At 36.1% G+C, this 13,209-nt stretch overlaps 1 protein-coding gene across 2 annotated transcripts in view; it reads left to right on the top strand.

Moving 5' to 3' along the window:
* Positions 1-13,209, top strand: part of PREX2 (phosphatidylinositol-3,4,5-trisphosphate dependent Rac exchange factor 2) — a 187,571-nt gene that overhangs the window by 102,405 nt on the left and 71,957 nt on the right. For both annotated transcript variants that reach the window (XM_068932558.1, XM_068932559.1), the window contains 4 exons: positions 1,514-1,675; positions 5,084-5,306; positions 5,623-5,830; positions 11,302-11,481. In XM_068932558.1, the coding sequence (XP_068788659.1) occupies positions 1,514-1,675; positions 5,084-5,306; positions 5,623-5,830; positions 11,302-11,481 (773 nt within the window). The remainder of the gene's footprint in view (positions 1-1,513; positions 1,676-5,083; positions 5,307-5,622; positions 5,831-11,301; positions 11,482-13,209) is intronic.

Here is a 13,209-nt window from a genome sequence, read left to right as displayed (position 1 = left end):
TGGACAGAATAATGATGAATTGTTGCAGAAGTGAATTGTAGATATAACTCTCATAATGGATAATATTTGTATGGCTACTGTATGTGTTTTGTCCAGACATCTTTGCAAATTGATGTAATAATGAAATGATGATTAGAGCAGTTTTCATTAATACTATGGGATTACTTTGCACAATTACTATACTGACTGGCTGACTTGATCTTTGCTACTAGCTTGGTATCAGCTGATAAAAGCACCTTCATATTAGTTCATTGAACAAATTAAAACTCTGCAGTAGTGAACATCTTTCCGTTTTTTAAACATATTGCTTTGAGATAGTTTAGGCACCTAAACTAAGTTACCTGCCTAAGAAATGCTCAGTATCTCTAATATGCAGGGGCTTTCTGCTTAGCTGCCTTAATCTGGATTTTGGATGGCTTTGTTAAAATGTTATTTCTTCAGGTATCCTTTTCAATCATATCTTCAGAGTAGGGCTCAACCAGCAATAGGTATCCCCCTTGTTTCATAACACACAGAGAATTTCAATTCCTGAGATAAATCTCTAACTCCCCCCAAAACAGGAGTATATTCTACCCTCAAACGTTTATGACACCTTGTTGTCAGTTTCCTGTCACCATCATTTGCTGGTGATGTTTCATCATAGCAAGATAAATCTACAGTCTTTGCTGAGAATCATAGATTATTCAGCTCACCATTTCCCTTTTTATAGCCATCCACGATGACCTGCGTGGTTTTTCTGACCTGGTTAAAACAAGGAACGCGCAGCAACTGCATAAAACTGGTGGGCCTGACCTAGAAAGTACAGACCAGTTGCATGGTGTGTGGCAAGGAATCAGTGTCACAATCCGGACCAGAGCAAGGCTGAGGGGGTCAGATCATGGCCAAAAGCATAAGTTTGGGTTTTAATGCAGTGCTTTCTTCATGTACATAAAGAAGTGTCTTGTACCCTTTGTACTGTCTCAGCTGACATGCAGAGTAGACTGTACTCTGATTCTTAACTATTTGGAGTATACTGCACATGATGATAACATTAAATCCTAAGATATTTCTGGTATATGTATATACAGGGCTTTCAAAAAGATGGCACTCAGTTTTCTTGTATGTTTTTTTGCAATGGTTTAGTATTGCATATACTGCCAGATCAGTTTTGCTACGGGTATTGCAATTGATTATCAGCTTTTCGAAATATATACTATTCAGGTAAATTCAGCAGAAGATGTACTTCAGGTGAGTCATTGAGTTATGTCAGTAGGCAATTATTAATAAGTCCATTATCAGATGAGGTCATAAGAAGCTAAGTATAAATGTTTGTTATTGGTGTAACTTATCCCAGGGATAAACGTGAAGAAATCTTTACTTCCCAGGTTTCATTCATTTTTGTTATGCAGCATTGCCTGTAATGTTAAAGGCCACTGATTATTAGCCTTTTCTGCCTTAATTATAAGAGATGATAAATAAGGATATCTCAGTCATCTTATTTCACAGTATACTGCTTTTGTTTTGATTATTGTAGATTCTAGAAGCACTGGCAAAAAGTGATGAGCATTTCGTCCAGAACTGCAGCAGCCTGAATTCCTTAAATGAAGTAATCCCCACCGAGCTTCAGAGTAAATTCAGTGTCATTTGCAGTGAGAAAATTGAGCATATCTGCCGAAGAATCTCTAGTTATAAAAAGGTAAGACCACCATATCTGTAGTTTGCTGATATTTATCCTTTAAAGGAAAAACAGACAAAAGTAGTACAGTTTGAAATACTCTTCAGGATAGTGAAGAGTAGTGATGAACTGCAGTGATAGAAATGTGGCTGAAAGTGTAGCTGTTATGAGGCATGAATGGCTAAACTGTGTAACTACATAAATTATGTTTTTAAACTGTGCTTGATTTTATCCCTTTTTAGACACTGGATAGATCATAACCTTTCTTGTTTGCGGCGTTCAGTTGTGGATAGTCAACTGCATATTTCCCACAAAAGGCCTAGCATTCTTGTAAATGCCTTAAAAGAACACTCAGTCAATTTGCAGATGTTACCAAAAAATGAAACAATAACAGTGGAAATAATTTTTCTTCTAATGAACCTTAATTTTAAATATCAGATTGTTAGACTGTTATTCATCTTTTATTCACGCCCGTCAAATTGGTATGATTTTTTTCTAGCACGATTATTGATAGTAATAGCTCTGTAAATTATTAGATTAACTTGATTTAATAAAAAATTGTACTACAGAAATAAGTGGAAGGTGCTGACTTTCATACATCCAAGATGTAAATTAATGAAATCTGAGGGAATAAGTACCTGGAGTATGACATTTAGCTACTGTCAGTATATTTCTCAGTGATTGTCCAGCTAAGCAGGGCATAAATTAATCAACCGTTTGTCAGTTTGTTAATGCAGACTTAGTCTCTCATGCTAGCTTCTGCTTCCTCTCCCATGCAACCTAATTATTAGGAATTTCGAGCTAGTTTGAACTAGGCCTCAAACTGCTACTTGGAACTGGCTCTGCCCTGTGTCATCTCAGTTTATGATCTGGGTTGCGGCGTCTACAAATTGATCTGTTCAGAGAAGCACTATGCAAAAATTAAAAAAAAAGAAAAAGATGAAGCTTCACCCAGTTCCAAGAGGTGGGGGGAAAGGACCACATAATGTTTCCTTGTTTTCCAAGGGAAAAGGAGAGAAGCCTGTAGGGATACTTCAGTAAGGGACCAAGGCCAAAGAGCGGCTTTCCAAAGCCTTTTCAGAGTGCTCTTGTGCTCGCTAACAAGAAGTGGAGTAAACCAAAGAATTTGGTGACAGAAAGAGACATCAACAAGATTCTGATATGACCGATAAACACTGCTAAACATCCAGGCTCTCAGATGCTTGCCTAAGTTATAAACCTCTGGTTTTTCAAAATCAGGTCAAAATCAAAATACTTTTTTTCAAAAGCCTATTCGTTAGTTTTAACATTCAGAAAAGTATGTTCGGAGTTCGAGTAAGAGGTAGGTGTGCTTATACCTTTCCTAAGCACAAACATTTTAAGCATGATGTACGGTCTCTTTACAAGAGACCAAGACACACAATACATGACATTTTATCGTGTTGTGCTGGATGTGGAATGAGCAGCCATGAGGAAGTTTTTGTAGTGCTAGCGAGAGATATTACTGATATAAACGGCACTTTTAGAAGCCTCAAGCTCATCTTGTCGAAAATTAATAGCTTTACAGTTAGTATTTTTAATGACCATTAAAAATGCAATAAATTTCAGGAATAGGTATGTCCCTTTCCTGGCAAGGTAAAGGTAACCATGGCAACGGAAGTCTTTCAGGAGGCCTGAGCGTAGCTTGGCTGTTGGTTTCACTGTGAAAGTCGGAATCCTATAAATAGAAACCCAGTAGCTTTCTGCAGTTCCTATTATTATTATCAGAACATTTTGCTCATGTTGGAGTCCGGTGCCATGAGTCCCAGATGTTTCTCAACACGTAAATGAAAAGAATTTGGGGCCTGACTTATGACCTGATTAAATCGTAGCCAGGCATTTGCTCTCTGTGGAACAGGATGTGTGGGAGATTCAAATGTGAAATATGTACTGCTTGCAAGAACATTTTCATCGTTAAAAGTCCTTAGTGCCCTTTTTAACTATTTGTACATTCTTCAGCCTTGGAACAATTCCGTAATTGAATTTCCTGTAATCTTCCAGATCTTGTTCTAATACAAAGGTTTAAACGTAATTTATCAATCAGTTGCACAGAAGTGTTCATCAGGCTAAAGTGTGTGTCATCAAAATGAGCAGAGATTTAAATCCCAGCACCAAAACCTGTTATTACTTAGAGGCGTTATACCTTTATTCAGCTGAAGTGTCAGCTGAAACCTGATTGATTGATTGAATTTATACTGCCATTTAGTAGAGGACAAACTTCACAAGTTAACTTGGAAAATATTCTTATGCATAAGCTATGCTCCACGACTGAGGTAGTAATATAGGTTCGGGTAGGATTTTGACTGGAGAGATGCTGTGGTTAAAATACCATGGACTCATCGAGGATTCTGGCTTTTCCATGAAATTCTCCCCTAATACCAAATTGCATTGAAAGGGACACACATTTTTGCAGAAATTCTCCTTGTGACTGACAAAACTTTGCCATTTACTCTATTCACAATACGTTCATCATCGGAGTTTGCAAAGATACAGTTCTGTGAAGTAACATTTCTTCGGATAGGGAGAAAACGATGCTGCTGGGAGCGAACAAAGGACAGAACTTTAGTTGACTTGGAGGAAAGTTGTAGAAGCAAAATAACTGTTCTTTGTCCATTCAGTAAACATCTGGTGCACAGGGCGACACACTCATTTTCCACTGAGAAGGCTTTGTCTAATGAGTTTCATGATTCTAAAGTTGGTGTATTTCCTTACTGCCCTAATCTATCACAGCTCAGTCTTAGCCATTTTGGGTTGACATAATCTCATTAAAAACTAAATAACTCTAAGACTGTTCAGGAGTGTGCACAAAAATTCAGGTGCTATAAAGAAGGCAACGTGGCCAAACACTGGCTTAGAATTAGACCATAAAAGGGAAAAGAAATAAAAATGCCTTCATCCTTGCTGAGCAGAGATATGGGAGACAGAAGAGGTGGTGGACTGTCGCAGTCTGCAAAATAGGCTGTTTGCAATTTATGCTGTAGTCTGTTATCAACTTCATCCTCTCTGGGTATGAAATTCATAATTCATAGCTTCCAATTCTGTTGTTATTATAGCCTCAGGCAAAGGATTCAGAAATTTTTGTTAGACATTCACTTAAAAATGTCTATGTCAGCAGGTGTTTTAAAACGTCGTATTAAGTACAGCGCTTAATTCATCCTCCTTATTACAGGGCTATTTACATTCGTAAAATGTATCATTTACTTCAAAAACCAAAATACAAAAAATCTAGAATGAGAAATATTTTTCTTTCCTTTATAGAGAAAGACGGAAATATGAAGTCAAGTCTAGCCAGGAGTATTTTCTGAAGTATTTCAAACTTTTGTTTTCTAGTCAGGTGCCCAAGTTTTGTCAATTAAGTGCTGACATGTCAAAAACTGTTAATCAAAAATTTGTTTTCCTTCTCACTTCTAGTTTTCAAGAGTATTGAAAAACAGAGCTTGGCCTACGTTCAAACAAGCTAAGTCAAAGATTTCACCACTTCACAGCAGTGATTTCTGTCCAACCAATTGCCATATCAATGTGATGGAAGTCTCTTACCCTAAAACCTCAACTTCTCTTGGTAGTGCCTTTGGTGTACAGTTAGACAGCAGAAAGCATTCTTCACATGAAAAAGAAAATAAAAACACTGATCAAGGTAAGTGAGGTGAGCTTGAAAGAAGAACTTCCACTACTTCTGATATAATATCTTAAAATATTAAGTGTCCCAAATATTAAAACTAGGGATGACACATTTTTAATATTTAGGTTTACATTAAAACATAATAAAGGATAGTCATAACCTCACATTCTTTCCTTGAGTAACTTAACTTTGGTAAGCAAAATAACATGCAAAATTACATAATTACCTAATATTTTAAGCAAGGAGATATTTCAACTATTAGTTATTTTGCTAACTTCAGAATTTATATTGAAAAAAGATACTGATGTAACCTTGTTTGGGTTGTTCCCAGGTAAACTGAATCCTATGATTTATGTTCAGCATACTATTACCACCATGGCTGCCCCCTCCGGACAGTCTCTTGGCCAGCAAGAGGGCCATGGTCTGAGGTACCTTTTAAAAGAAGAAGATTTAGAAACACAAGATGTCTATCAGAAATTGTTGTTCAAATTGCAAGCTGCACTGAGAGAGGTGGAAACATGTGTCTGTCAGATAGATGAGTAAGTAAACGTTACCGTTTGGACTTTTTAGTTTTTCCGTTGAAGATACTGATGAATGTGGATATTCTTTCTGTGTAGGCAGTATGTGATCGATGATGACTTCAGATGGAACTGCAATAAGGCAAAAAATTTAAGTGTAGATAATATTAAACTTTTTTCTTTTATTTTTTTCTAATGTCTCTGATTGTTTTCCATTTAACTTTGTAGCTTTTCTCTAGAATGTGGAAATTCTAATAATTTTGAGGTGAGAGGAGTATAAGACCCACATGTCATCTGAGATTTCACTAGGAAAGGAAGCAAAGGGCAGAGGTACAAAAAATAGCTTTTAACTCATCAGATATTGCTGAATAGTCCTGGAGGTGAATTTTTGGGCAAGGCCTTTTTTCCTTAGGAAGATTATTAATTCATTAGGCGCTTTGGAGAACAAATTGGCTTTAATGAACACTAGGCCTAGGGAGAGAGACTCTTGAGTGATTAAGCCTGAATGTGGGAAATCTAGATTCACATCGCAGTTTGACTTGATTCAGGGCAGGGATTTTAAAGTCACTTTTCCGGTTGTGAGGCGAGTGTGTTACTGCTAGGCTATTAGCTCCCGTGGAATGAAGATGAAGAAGGATGATAGGTCTTTCTGTTTTGAAGGATCCCATATGTCATGCAAATGTCAGAAATGATGCTTTTTGAAGACATCAGGAACAGAAATGTTGGAGTTTAAAAGCCAATCCTTCATGAACTTCAGTTTTGAAAAGTGGTGCATATCATTGCTTCTCCTTTTATTTTGAAGTCTGTATAATAATCTGGCCATTTATATTTATTTCTGAGTAGTGATTTTTTTTTTCTAGTATTGTAATAGTAATATAAGTAATGTATTACAATACTGTAATAGTATTACTGTAATACATTAAGGAAGTATGGCCTGAAATTTTTAAAAGAAAGTGTTGCTTTCTGTGCCTTTTTTAAAGTAGTTCTGCTAATTAATCATGCTAAAGTTGAAGTCAGTTGATCAAATTTAATGTGCTTGATTATACTAAAAAAATAATTTTCTATGAAGTTTGTATTGTCAATACTCTTCAAGTCAGTAGGTTGTAAGAGGAAATTCAGGCAATATTTCAGGAATTTTCAGTTACCAGTCTGTCACTCCTTTCATTTTTACTCCCTTGAGTTAGTGAAGTAAAAGCACAGGAACTTCTGAGCCTTTCTTTCATACACATGTAAATATACTATCCCTAGGAATATATTCAGTTTGTGAGTCACACGGTTGTGAAAGTAAACATAAGAGAGGCTGGATTAACTTTTTATTCCTTCGTAAAGTTCTTGGGCACTGACCCAGCAGCAGAGCTTGCACAAGGTGCACAGATTTATTTAGCCAGATTCACCTTTTACTTTCTCTAAGACTCAGACCTTTCATGCTTTATTCCTCACAGTGGCCTTTGAGTGGAGTACCAATGTATAATTATTGTAGAGGGAAGCAGTTCTATACAGGAAACAGGATACCCAAGGAACCTACTTAAAAGAACTGAACAGGAAGGAGGGAAGCTGGGACTATCTGGGTGTGAGCAGTTAAGCAGTACGTGGTGTACTGTATTAGAACACAGTTACAGCTATTAATTAACTCTTGAGAGAAGTGTTAGGACTGCAAAGGGAAAAAAAAAGATTGAGTAATACAAGAATAATCAAATAGCTGTGCTTTGTTCGGGAATATTCATATGAAATCAGTGCTGGTCTCTCTCTCTACCCCTAAAATCTGAGGGCAGTGTTACCTACCCAACCTCTCCTATCTATTATTGGGAGAAAGAGAACTGAAGAACAAGTGTGTTTCACCTGAAGAACAGATCTGCAGGGGCTTGTGGATTATGGGATGGCGATGTGTAAGAGGATTGTGTAATCCTATCATTATCTTCGTAGTAATTTTCACCGAGGCTCCTGGATGAGATTAGGTTGAAAAAGAAGTACCGATGAAGAGAAATAGAAACAAAAATCCCCTTCCTACAGCCTCTCAAAGTACCCCTGACTCCTTGTTTAAAAATTTTTAACAGTATCACAGTGCTTCCTTAGTATCATTATTGAGAAAGATCTCGACCGTTGATGCTAGGTGTTACACAGAAATAAGTACTTCTTCAAGCTGTTTTCTATATGGTGACTTTCTGTTATATTCTTGGTTGACGTGTAGCCAAATATGTTCTCAGGATCACAGGTGATTTTTTGAAAGATGTCTGATGAGGCCAGACAAGAGGCTTGAACATCTTCTGTGTCTGCAGGGAGTAAGGAAAAGGCAGGGCAGCCCACCTATCACATGTTTTTTTGTTGCTGCCTGTGGCTATCCGTTATTAGTGTCTCGAGGAACCATAGTGGGCTTTGTTTGTTTCTGACATACTTTTAGAATTGTGTTGATTAGGGTTACATACAGGATCAGTTCCACATGGGAAAATGTTTTTTGGTTAAGCTTTAAATCTGTCAATTTAACGGAAAGAGAGATGGACATCTAAGAAAATTTGGTTTGGGATGTACCCATATCTAAGAAAATACACTGTGCAAGTGCTTTGTTAAAACAAATTTTTAAAAATCATAGTAAGCATGATTACTGTGATATTTTGAGACCACCTTTGTGTTCTTGTGCTTTAGACTCCCTGAATCAGGTTTCTAACGCTCTTCACTGACCTCAGGAACGAGCAGCTCCAGAGCTGTTATCCAAAGTTCCCACTTTGGTTCATAGCAGTTCAGAAAAAAAATCTGCCTTGGAAAAAGAGCCTGCCTGCAGGGAGAAAGTGAAAAGCTCCTTTATGAAAAGATCCAGCTACCTTCATCAGTCCTCTACTGAGATCTTGGCAGCACTGACTAAACAGTCGCTTAAAAGAACAGGATATAATAGTCTTCCTGTATCTTGATGAATAAGTAGTCAAGGGAAGATGATTTCAGCAGCTGAAATTGCAATTCGTTGCGTTTGTTGTCTGTTTTTTACTCTTAATAATTTTCACAACAACAAAATCCATGAAAAATACCAGAATGGATCATAGCAAAGCCCACTTTTCTTTTCCAAAAGAGGACGATAGCAGGACTACAACAAAAAGGAAAAGTAGAGATTAATCCTTGTTCTTATCTCCTCTTATCTTCCAACAGGCAGCACTGTAAGGATGTCCTGAAATGGACTGTTGTTTTTAAGAATGATCTGTTAGAGTGATCTGCCATGAATTTTTACTGATCTCCTTTAGAACTCCTTCTGTATCTTGGTAATCAGAAAATTCTGTAGGTAATCAGTTTTACAAGTACAAAGAACTGGTTGTTTAAGACCTACATTTTCATAGCACATTTGTTTTAGGATATGTTCAAGAACACATCTGATTGAGGAGGTAGATTAAACCTGAGCAGCGCAGTAAAATATGTGACCCATCTTCCTCCTTGCCTTCATCCTCCTAACAGGTGTCTTATGTGATGGAGAAGAACTGAGCTGTGATTTCACACTTAGTATGAAGCATAAGAACCTTTAAGGCATAATGTGGCCCAATGTGTAGACTGACTGTCTAGTGGATGGGTGAACTTAAAGTCCAGAAAAATTATACTTTTTAATAATATATCCTATTATCTATCTGAAGACAGCTATCATAAGGTCTATCTTACGATATCAGATAAGTACTTTTTCCTAAATGCAGGATAAAAATTTGTATCTGTCTTCTTCCTATTAGCTCTTATTCAGAAAAAGCTATGCAGAAACGATCAAATGATTTGTTTAAAAGCTTTGTTTATTATCCTTATTTCTCTAAAGTTAATGTCAAAGCCTCTGTTAACATCTATCAGGCCATGGTTTCAATCAGAGGGTGCTTGATATACTGTCTGAATTACGTGTTCATTGCTATTAAAGAAGAAATCCAGCATTATAGGGATAATCTGTCCTATTGTGTTTCCAAAGTGTGCGATTTCTTAATTTCTTACTTAAATATCTGTCCATTACTGAGATTCAGGAAATTGTTTGTTTATACTCAGAAATGTTATAGCTGAACATTGTAGAAAACGTTTTGTAGACGAAATGCCACTCTTCTGAGTCCAGAAACTGCAACTTTCAAGAAGAGATTAGAATCATGTTGCTTTCCTGTAGAATATTTTTTTCAGAATAGTAGAGAAATTCATAGCTTGGTACTGGAGGTAACTGTAGCTGAACAAAATTATTAAATAAATTGTCACTTTGTTAGGATTAAGACCTGGTTATTTCAACTGGCAGAGCCCCACAAAATTAAGGTAGAACTCTGAAATGCTTAAAATCAGAAGTCCCCCCATGAATAATATAACAGCACTACTATGTATTGTGAGAAATAAGAGTAAAGGAGGGAATTCTGAATTCTCTTCATAAAATTAAGGACAGCATTTTTATTCACAAAAATTATGCATCTCCAGAAATTCCCCTTCACAAGTAAGAATCAAGTGCAATGAAACGATTTGTCGTATGTTTGAGCTCTGCTATATATTTGGTCTGAAGTAAAGTATTTGCAAATGCTCACCGTTCTGACAGCTCCTGCATTAGAAAAATCCTACTACTGTGTCTAGGTACTTAAAGAGTTTAATTCAGGGTCTCCTGATTTCAGTGAAAAATGACAATTTAGAAAGCATTTTTTGAATGAAAAATGCTGCCTTTCAAATCCAAATACTAATTTTAAAACTTCATTATACTGGAGAGTTTGAGTAGTAGGAATTAAATGTCCATATTAGCTATTCTGATCTCAAAGGTAAATTAGATGGTCTCATTCTCAATATGAATTAACTGCTCTAAAATAGGAATCTTGCTCCCAATGTTTATGTGTTTTCCCAAAAGCAACAGGTTTTACTGTTCTCTGTTTCTTGACTAGATGTCACTTTTGTGCTCTTCACAGAAGCTTGTAGGCTAATTATCAATTTTACTACTGAGAGAGGCTAGACATTTGGAATATTAGGAAATACACAGGTGCAGTTACAATGTTTCTTAAAATGCTTTAGTATGTTTGTGATGCAGGCGGGAATATTTGGCACAGTAATAATTAAGGAAATGCATGCTTTTCACAAAAAAAGTAGTTTCTTTGGTTTATTTTCTTGGTTTGTACAGAAAGGTACAAGATTCATGCTTAATAGTATTTACATTGATATTAACATGTGACCCTAAGTGTTCACACACGTGCTACATTTCTTCCCCAAGAAGAATTATTGCTTTAATACTAGATTGAGTATTGAGTAATGCTGATGAGTTTCACTAATTAAAGTATGATTCAAGTTACACTTTTTAATAGCAGAACGTGTTCTTTTTCCCTTTATTTCAAATAGATATGGGCTGGATTAAGATATTCTCTTCACTTATTGCAGAATGATAATAACAGAGAAACATTATATTATTTTGTTGGAGACTGCTGATTGACAATGTTATCCTCTTGGTAGTTCACTTTTGAAAAATATGTATTTTTTTGCCCCCTTCCCTTCCTCTTTTTTTTTTTTTTTTTTTTTTTTTTACCTCACAGCCTTCTTTCTTCAATAACATATTCTCCCAAATCAGAACGTAAAACGCCTGAGCCTTTAATACCAGCGGACAGTGATAATGAAAAGGGAGAAAGGAATGGAAAGAAGGTCTGTTTCAGTGTGACAGGTGATGAACAGGAAGATTCTGGTCATGACACCATCAGCAACAGGGATTCTTACAGGTAACTTCACTAGTAATATTTTCATTTGTCCGCCAAATGAATCAAATCCTTCAAGTGGCCATAAGGCATATCAAAATACAATGATTCTAATGTCTCTGGCAGAGGAATAACTAGCATCAAGATGTGCTACAACATTAAATAAACTTTCTCTTTTACTTATGATTACAGATTCCGTATTAGATTTTGATTTCTTTAACTTTTACAGGCTATTGCAGCCAGAGCTGTAAAGCTTTCCATTAGTTTATCCATGAATCCAATATAAAAGAGGTTTAATTTAGGTTGTTCCCCTAAAGAAACCAAATATCTACCGTGGAAAGCCAGATGCCAAAGCCACTGCTCTTGCTGGTTTGAGAAAAAAAATAATCTGAAGCTCAACATATATTCCCTGTCATCTTCCATGCTTAAAACTGTAGCATCATTGCATCTGTAGAATTTATAATGCATTACTTTTACTGTGAATTAAAATATAAGGAATTTTTAAAAGGAAAGAGTAATTATAGCAAGATCCTTTTTCTATTACTTAGAAAGAAGAATTGATTAAGTACACTTGAGATAAAATCTAAATTAAAATGTTAACAGCAAGTAAAATAAGGGTTCATTATTTGTTTATTATTATGGTACATTATTATGCTTAGGAAGTAAAATCCCAGTAGGGTCATAGTTTTTCTACATAGTTTTTCTTATGTTGCTGAGATTTCTTTCATGAGCTAATAGTTGATTACTGCAGCATGGTAAATAGGAACTCTTTGTCAGAGGTAGGAACAGAAATATATATATAAATTTGAACAGAACTAAATGTAGAGATGATTTCCACACCTTAATTCCATCTCATTCCAAGCATGGTGAACACAAGCAAAGCACATTTCCAGCTGAAATGCAGATAGGAGTTTCATGTCCAAGATGTATCAAAGCAACTGTGCAGGAGTTGCTCCACTGGCTGGCACTTGCAAAATTTGGGAATTTTTGAAGTTCCCCAGTTGGTACAAGATTTGTATATAGAGAAAGAAGATGCGACTCTAGCATGTGATTGCCCTTTTGTTTAAAACATCCTTTATTCTGATTCCAGTCCTTTGTAGTCCGCTCTGCCTGTTTAGCAATGATAAAATTTAGGGTTTTGTGTGCAGAAAATTGACAAAATTTGTGAGCTTAGAACACCTGCTAGAGTGAGATTGGATTTTTTTTTTTCTCTGTTTTGTTCAAATAATTACTTCAGGCAATGCTTAAAATGAACAGATCCCAAAATGCTATTAGGGATATTATTGGAACTAATAGGTTATTTTTAACAGTTAGAATGCTCTCATTTTGTGTTGTAGAGTCTCATTCTAAACCTTACAGTACACCACAATAAAACCAGAGAATGATGTAGCTGAGTAGTTGCATCTGATCTGTTTCTCATTTTCCTGTGTTTCATTTTCTCATGCTTTGCACAATGCAGTTTTGAGTGACCTTCATCTTCCCTTTGGAGACTTTCATAAGCAAATAGAGTTAGAAAACATTTCTTAATATCCAGCCAGAAATTCTTAATACTCCTTGGGACTGTTCTCACCCTCTGTTAGGAACATGCTGTTACTGATGTCTTTTGACCCTTTTAATGGGTATGATCATAGTTCTATCATCTTGCTTCAGTTAAAAAGTTTTCCCCATTCACTTACAGAGTTGGCTGCAGGTCCAAAACGTATACCTCATCAAAGATCACTTCTATTTGTACAGAAAGAAAGGGACAACTAG

The sequence above is a fragment of the Struthio camelus genome, chromosome 2, assembly GCF_040807025.1.
Source record: "Struthio camelus isolate bStrCam1 chromosome 2, bStrCam1.hap1, whole genome shotgun sequence".
Classification (NCBI taxonomy): Eukaryota; Metazoa; Chordata; class Aves; order Struthioniformes; family Struthionidae; genus Struthio; species Struthio camelus.
Note: the sequence above shows the minus strand (reverse complement) of the source record. Positions and strands in the feature narration are given on the sequence as shown.